This window comes from Lactuca sativa, chromosome 3 (assembly GCF_002870075.4).
Source record: "Lactuca sativa cultivar Salinas chromosome 3, Lsat_Salinas_v11, whole genome shotgun sequence".
Lineage (NCBI taxonomy): Eukaryota > Viridiplantae > Streptophyta > Magnoliopsida > Asterales > Asteraceae > Lactuca > Lactuca sativa.
Window position 1 is genome coordinate 248,889,683 of NC_056625.2, and position 22,572 is coordinate 248,912,254.

Sequence of the window (22,572 nt, forward strand, 5' to 3'; positions counted from 1 at the left end):
ATTAATTTTATAACTGTGGTTTTCACGGGTTACAACGATTATACTTATATGCATGTTTGTAGCATCCAATTTTGGGATGTTTCTCAATTCGAGATAGTGAGTCGTAATTTGATGAAGTAAAGATCTTGAACTTTAAGGGATAAAGTTTTGGAACTTATTAGATGTTGATAATGTTGGTTATGTAATTTAAGCCAATGATTATGGCTTTGGAGCCAAAAGGAGTAAAGGTTGAATCTTTAAGTATTCTAGACCCATTGTGGTGTGAAGATCTGGACTTCATCTTCATTTAAGTGACATGCATGGTCTCAGTGCTATTTTTGGTTCCTTAGAGAGTTAAGTTTAGAGATCTCAATGGTTTGAGCCTTTAGAATGGATAAAATTGTAAGATTTATCCATGAGGATCATTAGACAAGTCAGATTTGAGCCTTGTGGCTCTGGACTTAGTGGTTAAGAGCTTAACGGAATAAGATGTTAAGGACATTCACCACAATGCGATGGGGAGTTTTCCATGGCGTGGTGGATTCATGCCCCACGTCTTTTTTTTGTTCTTTAGTGACCACGACACGCTCAAAAGGATTGGCCACAACGCAGTGGTTAGTTTGGTTAACCATTACCTTTTTAACCTGTTTGACTTTTGGTCAAACTTGTAGCTGATTCAATGGGACTTCAAGCAGTCATATTCAACTCTTGATTCATGTGAGTCTTCTTACTATACTATGTATGATACTTGGTGTCCTGATATGCTAAATTGTCTTAGTGACTTTTGCATGAAAGACTATGGGTGGACCATAACAAAATGTATGAAAGACTATGGGTGAACCATAGAAAAATGTATGAAACACTATGGTGCCGTAACAGGAAAGACCACAAGGGGACTGTAGCAATAGAAGTGATTGTAAGACTATAGGTGGACCATAGTATTCATATAGGTTGAAAGATACCCCTACGGTGGGGCCCACTGTTATGTAATGTATGTTGTATCATGGGGAACTTACTAAGCTTTGTGCTTATGGGGTTAAGTTTAAATATGACAGGTCTTTTTGGCAGTACAGGGAAGAGCACAGTGTGAATACATCGCATCTTCTATTATGATTTTGAGATGTTTCACACATATGGATTTATTTCTATGATTTATGTTATCAAATAATTGAATGTTACTTTTTATGATTTAATGGTATAGTTTCCTCTGTTTTAAAAATGAAAATTTTGGTTTGAAATTCGGGACGTTACAAGTTGGTATCAGAGTCTTGGTTTGAGGGATTCAGGCTAGCACTGGTGTGTCTGAAATCAAACTGAGGACTTAGAAAATCTTTTTACAAACTATTTTTCTAAAAACGTTTTCTAAAAGAAAAAGGATGTGATGCATGCAATTAGTCAAAGCTGAAGTAAGTGATTCCCAAAATATTCATACATGTTTGATATGTTAGTGATGTTATAGTATGAATTGCATGTTAGAAGTAGGATAAGGATCTTCTTACGGTTGCATGTTAGAATGCCTGCTTAGGAGAGATGCCTTTTTGTGCCTGTTATGTGAACTTTTGGAGAGATATGCTAGTGTTTAGGCTAAGGATTTTTTTAGGATGTGCATGTAACATCTGAGTCACCAGGTATTTCCCTTCGATTTAATTAAGTGTAATATATTATAATTTGGAGAAAGTCCGTATGCTGAGCGTACATAGTGTACGCACGGCATACACGATTGAGGCGCGAAGCAGGGGGAAGACATGCGTACGCTGGGCATACCCAAGCGTACGTTGGGCATACCCAAGCGTACGTTGGGCGTACCCAAGCGTACGCTAGGCGTAACCTGACCAATTGCAAACCTGAAATTTTAGGGTTTGCACCATATATAAAGACATTAACTCCGTCCCAAACATCATTCCAGCAGCTTCCACTATCCCTCAAGAGTATAAATTGAACCCTAAACCTCTTGCATGCTTTGTGAGCTAATTTGGTACACTTTTGGGTGATTTTTGGTGGTTTTGAAGAAGAGGAAGTTAGAAGAAGGAGCAAGAACGCGAGAGGGGCTTGTAGATCCAGGAGTTTAGCATCCTTTTTGACTTATTTGAGGTTCAAGCTTCAAACTTAACCATTGCATGCTTAGTTATAGTTTTTGGGTATTTTATGTGACATTTTGACTCCATAGTTGAGATTTGTTGTGATCTGGTAGTTCCAGCCCATAAGAGCTGTCCTTTTGAGCTCTTGGAAGCAGTTAGAGCCATAAAAATTGGGCTTTGATGGTTAAGCACAACCATGTAAGTGTTAGATGGTCACAAAGTGTGTTTAAGGACTTAAATCATGTCTTAACCCCCATCCACTCATGCAAAGACATAAAGTTTGTAACTTTATGGTCTAGGACGTCTTAAAGGACATGGATCTATGTTTTGGACATTAGGACTTAATTGATTAAGTCACAAAGGAGTTCTAAGGAAACTGGCCAGTATGCTGGGCGTACCCATGGTACGCTGCGCATATTGGGCCAATCTCCCCGAAGTGGTCAAGACCAACGTACGTTAGGCGTACGTGCCAGCTACGCTGCTCGTACGCATGCAGAGTGGTCAAATGGGTATTTGGTCCTTAGGATGTTGGGCCTAAAAATAGTTGGGTCTCATGACCCACTGTGGAGTAAGGCTTCTGGTAGAGATCTAGGATATATGGTATTGGGCCTTAATGGGCCTTGAAACTTAAATGGATAGACTTGGGCCTTAATTTTATTAGGAGTTGGGCCTTGGGAGAAAGAGGCCCAATAGGCCAAGGATTAGGAAACCTTGTCTTGGGACATGAATTAGAAGTTTGGGTCATAAGGGAGTCCTATTAGGACCCAATGACTGACTAGGGAATTTATTATGCTTTAGGGAGAGCAGTTACGAGCCAGCCGAGGAGCACGATTTTGGCAGACATAGTGAGGTGAGTCTCCCTTCGTAGAAACTGTGGGTCGAAGGCACCAATGTCGGCCCACTAGTATTGATATGACTTAGTAATTGTCTTTGTGATAATTATTAAGGTGGTATGTATTATTTGATGCTTATGTGTGATATACATGATTTATGTGGTAGTGCTAAGGGGTGAAATAGACCCTGGAATCGGTTGGAATAAAACCGATGGGTAGGTCGGGCGCCCAGGTATGCCTAACAGGGGTAGGTCGGACACCCCGGTATGTCTGACATTAGTAGGTTGAGCACCCAGGTATGCTCAGCAGGGTAGGTCAGGCACCCGGATATGCCTGACAGTATGTTTATGATTTGTATGTGGTATGGTGGGGAATCTCACTAAGCTTCGTGCTTACGATTTTCAGTTTTGGTTTCAGGTACTTCCAGCTCGAAAGGGGAAAGGGTCGGCTTGATCGCATCGCATCACATCATGATTTTCCGCATTAATGATTTTGGGATTATGACTCTGATGATGATTTTATATATACCATTGGATTGTACAATTAAACTATTTTATGATTTCATGGTTTTGGGAAAAACAATACGGTTTATTTTATGATTAATAAACTTAAAAATGAAATTTTCGGGTGGTATTTTTAAGGGTGTTACAGTGCATTTTAGAATGGTATGATCATTTGATGCCTTATTACCTTATGGATTTGTTGCTCGAATGTCGCTTTCTTTGTACTATGTGAAACCTATATTTATATTTATTAACTACTGAGCGAATATGTTAGGTTGCATGCCACACAAATTAAATAATTTAGAATGCTTGATTTGGCTTTATTGCGCAACTCTTGTTTGAGTCCACCCGTTGTATTGCAATCTTTCATTTGAAAGACAATTTAATTTTTGTTGCATGTAATTGTATTCGTACGTTAGTGAGTTGATATTGATAGAAGTTTCTTCCGCGACTGATAGTAGGGTGGTGTGGAATCTCCTAGTTACCTAGGAAAATGTTAAAACGTGCTAGTGTGGGCACTTGCATAAGAGAAATCCTAGAATAGGAATATAGGAAGATTATTTGTGTGTACTCATTCGAGTACGGGTATATGTGATTAGAACGGTTAATAGTGGTCGTGTGTAGTGACTTGGGAATCTTGAGACAATTCTTGGGACTCGTACGGATAGGTGTGGAAGGTAGTTTACGTCCCTACTACCGGAAGCACATGATCCATACATGGATCAGGAAGAGTTAAAAATGTTACTAAGGAGCTAGTTGATGGTAGATATTGCGGCTCGAGACCATGATTCGTTGTAGTATAATTATGTCTTTATCGATTATATGGTTATGTTAAGGCAGGATGCAAATGATCTCGGGTATGGTTCGACCCTATTGGCCATGATGGTTTGGGTCTAAGTGTGCAGACTTGCGCGGGTTGGTTGATTGTGAAGTCTCGAGGGTTTTTCAATCAGAAGATGACAAAGAGAGCGGGGATCGATGTTGGAGTTTTTTTTGCTAGATTGAGTATAGAAGATGGTGGCAGGTGGAGAAACGCTCAACGGAAGCATAGATGGAGGAATTGATTTGAGGCAGAGAGAGATGGCGACGGTGGTGTGTGTTTGTGTCGATTTCCTCATATTTACATAATGGCCCTCAGGTAGCCCTAATATTTACATAAAAAACATTAGTTGACCGGCTACTTGTTGAAAACCGGCTAAAAGGTTAAAAAAATGTATAACCATCAGGTGACCGACTACTTGTTCAAAACCTACGCCTAAAATGTTTAAAAAATGCAAATGTGCAACATTAATGAACATAAAATGTATTTAGGATATAAGCACACATTTTATGTAAGAGCATCCACAATGGGGAGTTTAATGGAAAAGTTGAATGAGGTATCATGGCTACTTGTCATTCAATGGATACAACTCCACCATTGTGAAATGTCACCTTAGCATTCAATGGATTTGGAGTTCAATGGCCATTGAACTCTTCAATGGGAAAAAGAAAAGTCTTTAAATCTTTAAATAAATATTTTTTTAATATGTTCCATTAAACTTGTAGAGTTTAATGTATTGTGGGATAAAAATGAATAGAATTGTATGGAATAATGAATGATGATGTGGCAATCTATTGAACTCTATAGAGTTCAATGTATTGTCCCTAAATATAAGGGCTTTTTTTGGCAATAATCCAAAATTTAATTTTAAAACCTCACCGATTTATAATGTTTTTTAGTGAGCGTTGGAGCTCTCTCGAGGGTCAACAGAAACAAAAATCAAGTGTAAATAGTAGTACGTTCCAACTTCCACACCTATAAAGCATAACTATCTTCTATACTTGCATCTTATTCAAAGCTTCCACCATTAGAGCTGTCGGCCAAATGACAGGGAAACATGTACTCGATCGTGTTCCTATTTCCAAATCTCCATTTGGGATCGGTGACCTTAAAAAAACCATCCCACCACACTGTTTCAAACGTTCTCTTATTCACTCCTTTGCCTCCTTCTTTCGGGATCTCATCATCATCTATGTCTTCTACCATCTTGCAGCAAATTACATACCGTTGCTCCCTCAACCCCTCTCCTACGTTGCCTGGCCACTATACTGGTTCGCTCAAGGTAGTATTCTCACTGGGTTTTGGGTTCTTGGACATGAATGTGGCCATCATGCCTTTAGCGAGTACCAATGGATAGATGACGCGGTTGGTTTCTTCATCCATTCTGTCTGCCTAACGCCATACTTCTCGTTCAAGTACAGTCACCGGAGCCACCATGCACACACGAATTCAATCGAGTACGACGAGGTGTACATTCCAAAACGCAAGTCTGATACGTTCTTCACCGAGTTTTTGAACAACGGACCAGGCAACGTGTTCACTCTTATCCTACGCACCACCATGGGCTTGCCTTTGTACTTAATCTTTAACGTTTATGGTCGTGATTACGAAGGGTTTGCAAACCATTTCTTACCACAAAGTGGTATCTTTAACAGCAGTGAGCGTCGTCAGGTTCTGGTATCTGATGTTGGAATCATGGCCGTTCTCTATGTGTTCTACCATTTCTATGTGAAACAAGGCGTAAAAGCTACACTTTTTCTGTACGGAATTCCTTTGTTTGTGATGAGTGTTTTCTTTGTTATCCTAACTTACCTAAATCACACACACCCATCCATCGCACACTATGACTCAACAGAATGGGACTGGCTAAGAGGTGCTTTATCCACCATAGATCGCGATTTTGGTATCTTGAATAGGGTTTTCCACAACGCGAATCAAACTCATGTGATTCACCATTTGTTCCCAACAATACCACATTATCATGCAATCGAGGCTCGAGAGGCTGTGAAGCCTATGTTAGGTGACTACTACAAGTACGACGACACTCCAGTGCTTAAGGCCATGTGGCGAGATACAAAGGAGTGCATATATGTTGAACCAGATGAGAACACGGAGAAAAAAGGAGTTTACTGGTACTTCAAATAGTTTGAATCTTTGTACTATAAAATGCCTAGAAAATAACAAAAGATCAGTTTTTTCTACTCTATATATATATATATATATATATATATATATATATATATATATATATATATATATATATATATATATATATATATATATATATATATATATATATATATATATATATATATAGAATAAAATCAAATGTTGAACTACGTTCTCTTGCTCCCTGTTGTACGATTTACTCGTTTTTGCATGTTGAATCTTTGTACCTTACCGGCGTTTCATCATCGGAAACTGCTCCAAATGAGTTAGATAATTGATAGGGATAATGTCATAAAAAACCTTAAGTTTGACAGAAAATGTCGGTTTTACCCTTCGGTAGATTTTTGGTTCGTTTATACCGCAAACTTGTCATTTTTTTGTCGGTTTTGCCCTTGTTACCTGCAATAGCAGGTTTCCAGGTTATTCTGACTTATTTTTTGCGAAAAAACCCTTAAGTTTACAAATATTTTGCAAAAAAACCCTTAAGATTATAAACATATAAAATATAAATATATATTCAAAATTTTATAAAACTAAATAGTTTTCTACTGAAACATATTTTAAGCTTTATGTACGGTAACTTTTATATTTGTTCAATATAAAGTTTTTATATTTAAATTTTAAAACAGTTACCTAGTTTTATCAAAATGTAAATATTTATTAATTAATACTTCAACTTTTCAAAGCAACATTAAAAAACGTCTGTTAGCTAATAATAATATGACATTAACATTAGTTATATTCAATTAATTTTTTAAAAAAAAAAATAAAAATATTTTATATGTTTAAAAGATTTGTATTTCAGAAATAATAAACTATCATATTTTTTTTATAAAAATAAATATATTTATATAACAAACTAGACAAATATATTTATATTTTATATGTTTAAAATGTTTATATTTATTTTTGATGTTTAAAATGTTTATGGTATTTTTATAAAAAAAGTGATAATATTATTATGTATTTAAACATATAAAAAAATATGATATGTTAGTATTTCTAAATTACAAACCTTTTAAACATATAAAATATTTTTATTTATCTTTAAAAAAAATTAATTGAATACTTGATACCATATTATTCATATTAACTATTTTAGCATGATTAATTATTAACTAACAAATGTTTTTTTAATTTTGTTTTGAAAAGTTGAAGTATTAATTAAGAAATATATTTAAATTTTGTTAAAACTAGGTAACTTTTTTTAAAATTTAAATATAAAAAGTTTATATCAAACAAATATAAAATAATTCATAATTAAGAAATATATTCAAAAAAAATTTATAATCTTAAGGGTTTTTTTTGCAAAATATTTGTAAACTTAAGGGTTTTTTTCGCAAAAAAATAATTCATAATAACCTGGAAACCTGCTATTGCAGGTAACAAGGGCAAAACCAACAAAAAAATGACAAATTTGCGGTATAAACGAACCAAAAATCTGCCGAAGGATAAAACCGACATTTTTTGCCAAACTTAAGGCTTTTTATGACATTATCCCTAATTGATATTAACAATTACTATTTCGTTAGAATTAATTGTTTTATGTACCCTCGTGGGTGAGTGACTGAGTGGGTAAATTACGATTTGATAATTTATGTGACCTCATTCCTTTTTTTTTTTTTTTTTTTTTTCTGGATATCTTTTTTTTGTTTTTTGTTTTTTTATAGACTAGAGGTTCCAAACCTATGTTTTTGTTCCTTGATTTTCGCTAGATTCCTTTTCACAGGAAAAAAAAAAAAAAAAAAAAACTACCATAGACATGTAAAGATAGGATGAAAAGCATTGCTTGGGGTTTCGAAACAAAAAGATGGGAAATGATTTGTGGATGCCTTTAATGATACCAGTCACAACCTGAATATAACACCTACAAAGGTAATGAATTATCAAAACACATCGGGAGGATTGTTGTTTTTGTGTTTTTCTGGTTTGTTGGTATCACGACAATAAATAAATAAATAAATAATAAAAAATATTAAAATTAAAAAAAAATCCCTTTTAATGGCTACCTAAAATTTGGTCCCTAACATCATCATTTACAGACCATATAACCACTACAAGAATGCACCGCTGTTGCGATGACACCAATTCCGACGACAGCTGTTGTCCGTAAATTAAAGTCGGGCTATACGAAAGACATGTCGTCGGAACAGGGTTGACCAAATGCCAAGTTGACCAGTTTTTGAGCCAATGACATATTGTCTGTGTGGGTAGGGCGCAAAAATAAAACTAATTCCCGTTTTTCTGAAAATCTATTCTGATGACTTGTTGTGGGTATACATTTTATATAAATAATTTCTATTTTTTTGATTTTAATGTCGCAGATAAACTAGAAAGATGTCATTTCTTTGACCTCTATACCAACGACAAGTTCTTAGTACAGAGGTAGGTTGATCCGAGTGAATTGTGTGTTGACAGCAAGTCGTCGGAAAAAATTAATTATTTTCGATTTTTTAAATTAAGCAGGAAAAGGTTAAAACGGCATCATGTCATTTATCCTATACCGACAAACATGTCATCAGTATAGGGTTTATCTTCTTCAGTTACCGTACTCGTTGCCATTCACAGTAGCCGAACTCCCCTAATTCTCTCTCGGCGAAGCGGTGACTCCAACACATTCCACCTTATTTTAACCGGTAATATGTTTATTGCTTCGGGTTTATGTTGATTTCTAATGCTTTAGGGAGGTTTTTTGAAGTTTTTTGAGGTTTTTGGGTTGAATTTTGTAGGAAGATTTGAGTTTTTTTTTCTAGACCAACCATCACCTCCATTATCGACAACCGTCGATTCTGTACATTCACCGGAGGTAAGTAATTCTAGTCCTGATTTTTTTATTTTTTTCTCTCTTTTTTTCATTTTGGTTGTATGAAACTGATTCTAGGTATAATTTGTTTGTATGAAACTGATTTTGATCATGTTTTATGATTAAGGTTCATGATTTTAGGTATAATTTATTTTTATTTTGTGTTTAGATGTGTTGTATGAAAGTGGTTTTTATGATTGAAGGAAAGTGGAATTGGATGCCTAAAATGTATAATGTGTAGGATTGTGTTAGTTGCTTACATATATTGCATAATGTTGGGTTTTTATTCAAAATTAGTTTCGAAAAAACATGATATTTAGCAACAGAAGACTCGATCATTTGAATAACATAAAACAAGTTCAATCCTACCAAGGATCATCTGGTAAGTTGTAGAAAGATTTAAAACACCAACCAAAGAAGAGATGAAGAAAAGACAAGCTTTATAGTTCTTTGGATCTTTTTGGGAGGTTTGGAAGTTGATGAAGAATGATGAACTTTAGAGACACTAACAATGACTCAACTGATGGGTTTTGAGCACCACAACATCTCAATGGTGTACATGCAACCCTAATGCTTCAGATCTATGTTTTTCTCAAGTTATATACATGCAAATCAAGTTATCTAAAGCATTAACCCTAACTAGCATACAATTTTCGGAAATCATAACACAAATCTAAGTTAGAAGAATACCTTTCACTTATAGCTTGTAGATCTTGACTTTCAAGAGCTTAGTGCCTCAGTTGTTGCACCTCAAATGGATCACAAACACCAAGTAGCAAGTTGGAAGAATATGAGAGAGGTTTAGGAGGCTCAAAATCGGCTTGGGTATTCTCTAGGAAACATGTTTTTGTTATCATTTTGTTACATAAAAATCATGATTGATTGAAGTTAACCGAAAATAAAAATATTGTGTGTTACAAATTTACTAACCGGTAAAAAGGTGTTAAACACAACTACAAAGTTTGATATTTTTCTTTTATTAATAAAAATAGTCGTAATTATGTTATCAATATTTTGATGGTTTAAAACCCAAGTATATTATGCTATTTTTACAACATATATTACTAGTAGACATATTTATCATTAACTGTTTATATGGAGTTTTATAAATAGTTTACACAAAAAGTGAATACAAAACAAACCGTTGACAGAATAGTTTGCGTGTCATAAACAGCATGTCATGAAACTCATAAAAACGCATGTCATAAAACACCTGTCATGACTTTATATATATATATATATATATATATATATATATATATATATATATAAAGAGAGAGAGAGAGAGAGAGAGAGAGAGAGATCAACCTCAGCTATGTATTTCACATCTGCCGCTCTAACTCTCTGACGTACCGGCTCAACAGGCCTGGTATAATCATAATGATTATACAACGCCGTCCATTCATTTCTTCTCTTCCATCATAACCGCCACAGCCACCACCACTACCACCACATCTGACGCCAACCAACCCTATCATTGTCACCTCCATTACTTATATCACCGCCACCTTTGTCATCACCACTTCTTCTGCCACCAACTGTCATAATAAATTATGATTATTCAATCTGTGAACATATATATATATATATATATATATATATATATATATATATAATCATTTATGATTAAGCATATAAGTATAAACATGTATAATCCTATATGATTATACATTTTTGCTATATAATCATTTATGATTAGTCATACCCCGTTGCTATTGATATGCTGGAACATTAGAATGATAGATGGGAAATATGTGGCTGAGGTTGAATCTCAAAATCTCTAATTTTTATTAATATCAAGTGAATTGTCCTATATATATATATATATATATATATATATATATATATATATATATATATATATATATATATATATATATATATATATATATATATATATATATATACACACACACACACAAACACACACACTTTACCACATCATCAAGCATCCATACAATTTAAGCTTCAATACAGAGCCGGCCCAATAGGGCTGGCAAGCTGGGCGATGGCCTCGGGCCTTGTTACGGTTTGGCACTCCAAAATTATAACTGTCTTTTACTTTATATATATGAATTGTGTTTAAAATGTATGCAACATTTGCTCAGACCAGATGGTTAGTAATGTGCCAAGTAACGAGAGACGCCTAGGTTCGAATCTTTTGGAGGCTTTTGTTTATTTATTTTTTAATACCTTTAAAAACTAACGTTTTACAGTATTTTATTGAGTTTTGAATCCAAATTGCAGAAATAGTCCCTTCATTCTTCTTTGTTATTCAAAAATCATCAAAGTTATAGAAATTATTCCTAGACTCTTTGTTTTTTTACAAACCACCTAAACATTTATTTCATTTAAATTTTTAGTCTTTTTCTAGCCATTACCATGGATAATTTTTCTATTTATATATGAGATTTTCTACCTTGCATCATCTTTTAATATATAATAACTATTATGTATAGTTTTGTTATAAAAAATCATGCTAAGCTACCTGTTTTTCACCAAACTATGATATTTTTTTCCAAACACTCATCATTTTTTTTTTTTTTTTTTTTTTTTTTTTTTTTTTTTTTTTTTTTTTTTCAGACACTAAAGTGGCAGTTTTTCAAAATGGTTTTTTTTTTTTTCCAAACACTTCTCATTTTTGTTTTTTTTTTCAAACACCAAAATGATACTTTTTCAAAATGGTTCAATTATATGCTTTTTTTTTTTCTTTTGTTATTAAATGCTCATGTACTTGGGACGACTCTCCTTCAATACCTACACTTCCCAACACACTTTTGATATGATTTTTGATAAGGAAAAAAAAATAAAGAAAAATGACGTGGAAGACAAAATTTAAGGTAAATCACTCTTTATTTTAATCATGATTCATTAAATGCTATGAGACTAATTCACACCCTCACCTAGACCTCGAATCAGTTCTCACCACACACTCTTGCCTGTAACACCATGCCCATCCACCCTTATCTAATTTTTGACTAATTGACTCTAGACGAGTAGACCTTATCTAAAATAAGATATCTATTAATTGTTTTTATAAAAAAAATGTATTTTTGGTTTGTATAATTATCTTTTTGCAATTTATACCATCGTAGAAATTCAATATAAATATAAGTTTGTACGTATAGGTAGAAGAGTTTAATAAATTAAGTTTTTTAATTTAAGAAAAATTTACAAAACAAATAGAAAATTCGGTGGTGACGAAAAATATTACATATTTGATATTTCATTTCCTTCGATTCGAACGCATATTAACCGTTCATCTTTGAGATGAGATAGAGGATAGAAATTAGGGTTAAAGATGTTACACACTATAATACTATCCGGTAGTTCTTCATTCAATCCTGTTATTGAGAGCGTTTCTTAGATTTTGCATTATCTCTTCGTTTCTTTGAATCTTGTTATTGACGGTGTTTCTTAGATTCTGTTAATTTTTCGTGAAATTGCAACTTTAAATCTTTTGGGCGACAAATTCTTGTGTAATTCCAAATCTCTCCTCTACACAATAATTGAAATCGTTCTCTCCGTCAATTTGATCTATATCTCTCTCTTTTTTTTTTTTCATCCATTCTACCCATATCTCTATTATACGATCCAGATCTACTTCTCAGAAGGGAATAACTGATGAAGCTGTTAAGTGATGGCTGAATGTTCTCCACAACTAGCAAGGTAAAAAGACTTATCCCAATCTGTTGCACAAATTTCTCCCTAAAATAGTAGGATCCATGCCAATTTAGATGATATTACTTCCTGGTTGCAGGAAATAGTAAGCGAAAATGTAATCTGGGTTTAACTATGGTAACAAATGAAAAGAGAAAAATTATCAGGTATGAAGCCTGTTTGGTAGATGCAAGTGGTATTGTTGGGCGTGAAGGTGATAAGAAGGTATTGCTTCAAAAGCTTTTGGGGGGTGAAGATGAATCATGTAATCGAAATTTTAGTGTTGTGTTCATAGTTGGTGTGGGTGGAGTTGGTAAAACCACTCTACTTTTGTATGGTGAAGTGGGAGGGAAGGATCACTTCAAACTCAGGGATTTGGATTGTGTTTCTGATGAGATCAAGATTTTCAATGTAAGCAAAGTTATGGATCAATTGGTGACGGAGGAAAACAAGGAATTTGTAGATTTGAATCTACTTGAAGAAATGCTTAAAGAGAAGCTCGTGAAGAAATGTTTTATAATGGTTTTAGATGATGTATGGAATGAAAGCTATTTGTCTTTGGCTTTAAGAACACTTGGAAGGTTATTGAGGACAAAAACGTATGAGAAGGAATGGAAGGAAAGAGAGATGAGATTGTTCCGGTTCCTAGACTAATTTCCGGGATCTTTCTGCATCTTTGAAGCAGTTGTTTGCATATTGCCCTGTGTTCCCCAAGGACTATAAGTTTGATAAGGAGGAGTTGGTCCTATTGTGGATGGCAGAAGGGTTTTTGCAACAACAATCAAGATCATTCTTTCTACATGCGTCTAATGACAGATTGTTGTTTGTGATGCATGACCTCATAAATGACTTGGCCACATCTGTTGCTGGAGATTTTTTTTCAAGGTTAGGCATTGAGATAAAAAAGGAAATTAGGAAAGAAGCTTTGGAAAAGTACCTCCATATGTCATTTGTTTGTGAGGATTACATGGTTTACAAAAGGTTCGAGGCATTCAAAAGAGCTAAAAGCTTAAGAACATTTTTAGGAGTATCATTTGAGGTGAAAGAAAATTGGGAAACATTTTACTTATCAAATAAGATCCTCACCAACTTACTTCATGAGTTACCGCTGCTAAGGGTCCTAAATTTGAGTCATCTTAGCATAAGCGAGGTACCTGAATTCATTGGTAGTTTGAAGCAGTTGCAGTATCTTAATTTATTTCGAACTAGTATCACACATTTACCAGAAAATATTTGCAATCTTTATAATTCACAAACGTTGATCGTTTTTGGCTGTCACGGACTAATTAAGTAGCCCGAAAGTTTTTCAAACCTTAAAATGTTGCGGCATTTTGACATTGGGGATACTCCATTTTTGGATAAGATTCCATTCCATTAGGGATTGATGAGTTGAAAAACCTACAAACTCTCATCTAGAGAAACAAACATGTATAAACATGGATGCTTCCTTTCCACCTGGGCGCTGGCCTCCAAAGTTGTGTTTCCTTAAAATAGGTTTGAAGATGCCCATCTCAGAGTGGGGACTACAAAATTTTCCTTCATCTCTTACTACTCTTTGCATAAATGGATTTTAGAAACTGGAATTGTTTTCAATGGGACTCCAACACCTCACATCCCTCCAACATCTCAACATTAACAACTGCCCATAATGTTGTTGGCTTCACTTATGATTTTTGGAATTAGTAGATGCCCAAATTTGAAAGAAAGGAGTAATAGAGGAGGCTACTATTGGCCCCTTATCCCCTGCCATAACACAAGTGAGGTGGAATGACAAGGTTATTGTGAAGGTATATTACTAGATCTTCAAATTTCCATTTTTATTTTATTTTACAAGTTAATATAAGAGAAAATTCACCATGAATATACTGATTGTTGTCTTGATGTGCAGACTCAATTGCTATTGGAATCAGGTGGCTATTTCAATGAAAGAGCTGTGAAACCTCAAAGCCTTGGAGTTGAATTATCCATGAATACAAGGAATCATGCAGAGGTTGCAGGCAATGAAAAGAGCCCTGCAAGGAGGAAGAGAACTTGGTCAATTACTAAACTTTGCATATAATATGGTTTTAAGAAATTGAATTAGTTTTAATGACATAAGTATATATGTATATTGTCGAAAGATCTGTTTGTGTCTCAATATAAAGTTGCTAACATGGACAATAAATTGCTTTTATTTTCTGCTGATTATATTTATTGAATATGATTAAGTTGTATAAAAAAATTCAGCTTTTGTGTGTATCTCTCTCTAACCTTTGACTTATTGTAGTTTAGATGAGCATAAAATAGATAATTTATTTTTCTTTGGTTCAGAAAGCAGATTTTTTATATTATCTTAGCATATAATATGAATAACATTAAAAAGTTAGTTTCTCAATATTTTTATTAAGGATTGAGATTCAGTTGTAAACATAGAAGGGCGAAGATGCATTTTAAAATGAATCAAAATGGTTACGCATCTAACACAAGTTACAACCAAGGAGTAAAAGATTAAATGTTGGTGGATGCAAGAATTTATAAAATAAAAGAATTAGAGAAGATACAAAATGTGGCGATCTACAATGGAAGAAGTTTACATGGTGTTGCTTGCTGGTTAAGATGTTGGCACATTAAAAAATTCATCATGTGGCCTCCAAAGTTGACTTCTTTCTAGCTATAAACAAAGTATGACGAACTATTCACCAATTAAATGCACCAAAGATATCATTTTAAGGTGGTAAACTTCGTTTATTTATTAAATAAACGAACATGAACAAAATTTTCATTTGTTTACTTAGGCAGGATGGAATCGTGTAAAAAGGTAAAGACGGTACCGCCCGGAAACGATAACTTAACCATTGGTTTCAGCGGGTTCGTGGCTTCATAATCTTCAAATGGGTTGGTGAACCCGTTGGTGAATCCGTACATATGTATTAGAAAGTAGGGATTATTGTTTTGTTTGTTTAAGGGTTATTGAAAAGATTCTTCTGCAAATATGTATTAGAAAGTAGGGATCATTGTTTTGTTTGTTTAACAGTTATTGAAAAGATTTTTCTGCAAAGAGGAATGCCTTGATTAGAGTTCTTTTTTTTTTTTTTTTTTTTTTAAATTAACTTTTTTGTTTTATAAATTTATTTACTCTATGGTTTTGTAGTATATATATATATATATATATATATATATATATATATATATATATATATATATATATATATTAGTCGTTACCAGTGCAAAGTGACGATGTTGAATAGTTTTTTAGGTAATTAGTTTCATTCAGAAACATGTTATATTATAAGAAACATAAGGAAAATACATATTGTTATCGGCCAGTTTGAGATGACGATTAGAATCCTTTCGGTAAACGCCGAATAATTTCAACACCCATAGTAAAAAAAAATAATAATAACAATAATAAAAAATAATATTTTTATATGGTTAAAAGAAAATTTTAATAGTCACTTTTTTAGCTAAACTATTTGATAGTATGTAGATCTATTTATAGTAAAATATAAGGGTAAAAATTAATGACATGACACGAAAAATATACCCTCCGAAATGAAATTGAGACGAAACTGAAATTCAAATTCGTTTTCCTTGTCATGTTCGGGTCAAGTGTAAAAAATACGGGGTTGTGTAATGTCATGTTGGTATTCGAAATCCGATATGAAATTGATACGATTTAGCATTTATTTGTCGTGTTTTTTTGTCGTATTATTAAATATTAATTAAATAAAGTAATTGTTATGTTATGTTATATTTGTCTTGCCATGTTATGTTTGTCATTTTATAATTAATTTGTTTTTGTGTTAGTTAAAACAAACATGATGACCAAATTAGTCACCCTTAGTAAAATAAAACAACGTAATTGAATTTTAGTGATATTTTCTAAAAAAATCATCAATATCTTAATATCAAATTTGAGAAGAGTATAAGAAATATTATAATTTATTGTACTTCTTGTTCCTAAATGGAACTCACAATTTATGTTTAATGTTTTAAAATAAGTAAAAATTTATATTTTTTTGATATTAAGAGTCTCATCGTCCAAAAAAATTAACGGAATTCAGACGAAGTACATATAATTTAATAAAATACACACTATCATTTTTTCGTATTGATTATAAAATATTTGAAATGTATTAAAAATGTGACATTCGTCTTTTAGGAATAGAAAAGAACCGCTAATTGTTTTTCCCTTCTCTTTCAACACTTATTTTCTTTCCTTCCGATTCATAATTAAATAAAGAATGCATAAAATACATGATATCCTTGTATCAACTATTTTTTTGTTAACTTACCACCATATTTACCATCTCTTTGATCAATTTTTTAATATTCAAACCCTTGACGAATAATAAATTTTCACAGCTGTAATTATGACCACCATGATATCTTAGTAGTCGATCAATCAATCTTCCTTAGTTGTAATTATGACCAAATTGCCCTTGTTGAGCTTAACTGATATGATCTCAGGCAGAACTTCATTGGTTTTCGATAGAGTGAATGTGACTCGCTCACTTTTTATTTAATGTTGTGGTCGGTTTCTAGCATATATCCTGCTCTATGTTGATGACATTGTTCTTACATATTCCCAGCATCCTATGTGACAAACTCTTTGCTTTTTTTTTTTTTTTTTTTTTTGTGAAATATTCTCATATTGGTTTGTTTAGTTTAAGATTGAAAGTATGATACTATTTGTTGAAATTGATAGATTATGGCATTTTGAAATTGGTTTGATTAGTTTAAGATGTTAAGGTTGATTAATCCATTTGAAGTTGTTTTTTTTTGGTATGGTGGAGACTCGATGACAACTTTAATTTCTATTGGTGTTTAGTACCTTCATGATTGTCAAATCATCTAATGGGCCATTAGGTGCTTTGTTAAACATAAACATAGATCCCAAACCATTTCTTCTTGCAATCTGCATGAAAACTTTAATTTCTTTGGAGGATTCAAAGGTAGTTGAATTTGCAGCAGTGGCAATAAAAGACATTGTTCCTAGTTTTGCAAAACTATTTCCAGCTATCAGTTCACAACCTCTTTTATGAGCCCTTTTGTAACAACGTAAATGTTCAAACCAAAATTTTCATTTTCAGTTACAATAAAACACGTGTCACATTTCTCAAAAACTCTAAATATCAATCATCAACATAGTTTTCAAAAAGTATTTATCACAATCCAGGATCCATAAAAATATAACTCCGGCTCAGGTGTGTGTGTACAATCAAACCGGTGCCTTCCCACGATCCTCGGAAGTACCTGAAACACATAACACATAACACGGTAAGCACGAATGCTTAGTGAGTTTCCCAAAATACCACCTACATCACATTAGCCATTCGACGCTATAACACTGTAAGACCCTACGGTCTATGTGTCTCAGTGGGACCCTCCAGTCCTACGACTCATTGGACCCTCCGATCCGGTCTGGTTGGGACCCTCCAGTCCTATGGCTCGTTGGACCCTTCGGTCCGCTCTGGTTGGGACCCTCCAGTCCCACGACTCGTTGGACCCTCTGGTCCGGTCATAACATCACATAATATAACATAATAATATATCACGCAAACAATGCACAACTCAAATAAGCACATAAGACCTTCCGGTCACACATAACTACCATTCTAGGTAAAGTATAGTGAGAAGACTCACCTCGTAAGCTAGCTAGTAAAAATATCATGCTCGGAATCCTCGATCTAGCCTCCGCCTATCACAAGGGTAATATCTCTAATTAATATTCTCCTCACACTCACATACACCATTCATTGATCTCTCTTACACTCTTAGCCCTAGAAATGAGTAAAAGAGCATTTTACCCCTCCCTGACCTCCATTACCTATTTTGACCAGACCTAAAAGTGAACAGATGTCAATCTCTAGTCAATAGTCCAAGTTGACCAGACTCGCCGAGTGCACTCGTGCGACTCATCGAGTCCCATTGTTTCTTAGTAACCTCAGGAAGGTCCAGCTCGTCGAGTTAACCCCTAACTCGTCGAGCTATCGCATGATCCAGTACCTCGGGACAAACCCTAATATACTCGCCGAATCGGCTCATCAACTCCGTGAGTCCATTCAGACTCGACTTGCATTCATATGATTTCAAGCCAGGATACTTTCCCAAACTCCAGATCTATACTCTCAGGGCTCATTTACCATGTAAAGTCACAGACTTTACATCCATGCATGGCACTTTGGGCAAGAAATGCCAAGAACATGCCCCAAATAAGGTTTTTCTCTCAAGAACTTCACCAAGGCTGAATAAAGCAGGAACCTTAAGATGCTAGGGATCTCCTAGGGTCCAGATCTGGAGTTCAAGCCTCCTCATGAACCCCAAATCCTCAAAGTCCTAAAATACATAGAAAAGAGCCCTAATCTTCAAGATGAGAGATCTACTCAAACAAAAGAGAAAGGTTCGAACTTGATATCTCCAACAGAAGCTCTTGGACGAATATCAACAGATTTATCAACCTTCTTCTACTCCTTGCTTGAAAACCTTCTCCTTCCTTGCAAAGACACACCAAATTGCTCAAGTTACCTCTCTCTCTTTCTCTATATGCTCAAAGATTATTGGGGTTACTCTCTGGGAAGTGTGGCTGCAAAAGGAGGCTATAAGTGCCTTTAAATAGGTCCCAAACTAGGGGATTTAGGGTTTCTCATTCCAACACCTACTCGGTGAGTCGACTTTCAGACTCGTTGAGTAGATCATTAAACCCACATGACCATTTGCAACACTACTCGGCGAGTTGTAGCACCAACTCGTCGAGTCACTCAATAAACTTCAAAAATAAATAATCAAAATGATGTACCTGGGATCCAGATGTTACACCTTTACCCTTTAAAACAACCATTGTTGTTTTTGTAAAGGATAATAACATACATCAATAAGCTAATTTTTTACAATGAAATTGTTATTAAATTATTTATATTTTCTACAAAGGAAATATTTTTCTTGTGATGTTGCAATATCTAATAAATCAAATCAAGTTAGGGGAATACATGAAAGTTTCTTTTATAATAATGCAATTAGTTCTTTTAACAACTACCAAAAAACCCACTTTGAATATTGAATTACCAATTGAAAATGAATGTTGATTACTAAAGAGGAAAAGGCAAGACTATCCTTTTAACTTGGCCATATACCTTGTTGCATACTACTTTAAATCGTGAACTACCAACTAAAAATGAAAGTTATTACAACTTTGTCTACTCTCCTATGTGATAAGCTTTGCATATGCAACCTCCGCCTATTGTAAGCAACAAAAGAGCGTTCTATTTCTTGCTAACCCTAAATACAGAAAAACCAATAGTAGATACAACAAAGGCAGATGAAGTGCAATAAAATATTTTTACACTTTATACCATTTATACAAATTATACCAATTATGCACATTATACCCTTTAGTCATAAAGAATAAGTCGTTTATTCATGTTCTAAGCCCTAATAGCAACAATATCAAATCATTAAAATAGTAAAATAATATTCAATAACAAAAATTACTTTACATTTTTTATAATAGTAATTCTTATAGTTCCATATAAATAAATAAATAACTATAAACTCTATTGACCTTTTTTATAAGACTTGTCAATAGAACTTGTTTTTGTCAAGTAACTTGTTGGGGGTATCAAAATCATCTAGATAAAATAGGTCATGCATAAAAATTGTTGGCATAAAAAAATAATACATCAATGGAAACGTTCTTTCGTTTATTGTAGACCAATGTATAACTAATTTTTATAGATTTAAGGACCACAAAAGATGAGAATTTGGCAAATTTATCTGAGGACCAAAACTCTAACCTCATGGTTTTGCATTGTTTCGTCCATTTCTTCTTTATAAGGCTATATGCACAATCATATATAGCAACTTACTTACATTATTTATCCATCACAGAAACATTTTTTTTTACAGATTTAAGGATAATACCAATGTATAACTAATTTTTCATGAAACAAATGAGATTTTACTAAAAGTGATTATAATTTTATATTCTAAAAATAGCTAACATGTAAAGCCCAAAATAGAAATGTACTTACATTTAAATATTTTTTCAAGTAAACTTATTAGTATGAAAACCATCTACCTTTGTAGCCCTTCTTCCAATTGTATGTACATGCATGTGATAACCATTCCTCCTCTCCATCTATTCACCCTTTGTGCCTTATTTTTCTCTTCCTGGGGTCTCTTCCAACTTCTTGCAATTGAAATCTTCAGCCATTACTCTAAATCCTTTTCTTTGCTGAAAACATAATGAATAAAGTTATCCATGTATTAAAAATTAGGCAAGTTTGAATAGTGAATCAAAGCTTTATGAAAACTTTAACATAGAAAATCACATGTTTGAAATTTAAGAAGACGTAACCGACATTCAGTGGTGAGAAAGAAGTCTGGAAAGATCAATTTCTTTCAGAAACCAAAAATCTAAGATGAAATTTGGAACCTTTGGCCAACATGTTGAAAATCGGAACCTTTACCTAAGATTTTTGCAAATATGTCTAGCTACAGATGCCCTTTTTACAAAAATAACTTCAAACCCAAGATGTCTCTTAATAGAACTGGGTATGGATTTTTACCTTGCAAAAAGATGAACCATCGAACCAATATCTACCATGTCCAAATCCATCATGCTTTTAGCAAATTCAAATTCTATGAAAAGTAGGAACACCCCTATCATAAGTCAAGAAAGTTTTAAACAATGGTGTATTGAAACAACCAGGAGAAGAAACGGAAATGAAGAACTTTCTCAAAGAGAAACCTAAATTTAAAAAATTTGGAATTAAAATTCTTATTTTTGAAGTTGCTTTCTGTAGGGGAGATATTGTCACACCCCAAAACTAAGAACGATGGAAACGTTATGGGGCAGAGGACGTCATGTATAGTATCACAACACAGTATAATAGTAAACAAGTAAACAACATCATCCATTGCATTAAATATATATAATTTTAATACAAGTGTGTTCTGTAGTATACAAGACACCAAAAATATGAATCAAAATGTAAGAGGAGTCTTGTATGTGCTCCATCTTCTTAAAAGTTGGCATCGGTACCTGTCTACTGATGACCTGAGAATACAAGTTATTTTGAAAGCGGGTATCAACATTAAATCTGGTGAGTTCATAAGTATTTAGTGTTTATGTTTGTATTAAAATGTTTGAAACAGTTTTTGATGTATGAGTTTGTAAATGATTGTAGTAAAAGTATGTGAATGTTTGTAAGTGTTTGTAAAAGTTTGTAATTCCTAGAAAATCCTATATTTTCTACTAAAAGTATCCTTTTACCAAGGCATGACAGTTTTGTATGATTGTTTCTCGTATAAGTGTGTAAATTTTCCCTAGTGTAACTATCATTATCAAAATATAGTTTGTACATTAATGTTTAAGTGAAATGATCACCAAATAAATGTAATGGGTAAATTAATGTAGTACTGTAGTGTTGTATTATAGGAACTATTGCTGTACTAACTACCTTAAACCGGATTTATATCAAGGTATTATGTGATTAATTGTACCATACTATCGACTGGAAAACACGACAATGTAAGTCGTAAAAAGGTATGGCGTTTGGCACCCGCAGACCTGCAGGTCCGGCTGTAGCTAGCAGCAAGGTGTAGGATAGTCAATCCAGTATAGATCTATATGCAAACTCACGGTCTCCCTCCAGGAGATTCTGGCTACAACTCAGGGCATGACAATGAAGGCATGCTCTGATACAGTGGATCACATTTATGTTAAAGTATACTTGTATATGTAATG

The 22,572-nt window shown here is 33.7% G+C and overlaps 1 protein-coding gene and 2 long non-coding RNA genes across 4 annotated transcripts; all 3 read left to right on the plus strand.

The window, feature by feature from the left end:
* Positions 1-5,120: 5,120 nt before the first annotated feature.
* Positions 5,121-6,419, plus strand: LOC111885018 (delta(12) fatty acid desaturase DES8.11). Its single transcript, XM_023881314.3, has one exon. It carries the CDS (start codon positions 5,258-5,260, stop codon positions 6,356-6,358), a length of 1,101 nt encoding a protein of 366 aa, XP_023737082.2. The 5' UTR covers positions 5,121-5,257; the 3' UTR covers positions 6,359-6,419.
* A 2,270-nt stretch (positions 6,420-8,689) lies between these two features.
* On the plus strand, positions 8,690-9,412 carry LOC122197198 (uncharacterized). The gene is made up of 2 exons (XR_006189915.2): positions 8,690-8,767; positions 8,849-9,412. It is a non-coding gene; the product is annotated as an uncharacterized LOC122197198 (long non-coding RNA).
* Positions 9,413-12,317: 2,905 nt separating this feature from the next.
* Positions 12,318-15,083, plus strand: LOC111885017 (uncharacterized). Of its 2 annotated transcripts, XR_002847977.3 has the most exons (3): positions 12,418-12,854; positions 12,946-14,632; positions 14,734-15,083. It is a non-coding gene; the product is annotated as an uncharacterized LOC111885017 (long non-coding RNA). The 2 variants fall into 2 exon arrangements; XR_008231099.1 differs by having other exon boundaries at positions 12,318-14,632.
* Positions 15,084-22,572: the final 7,489 nt, after the last annotated feature.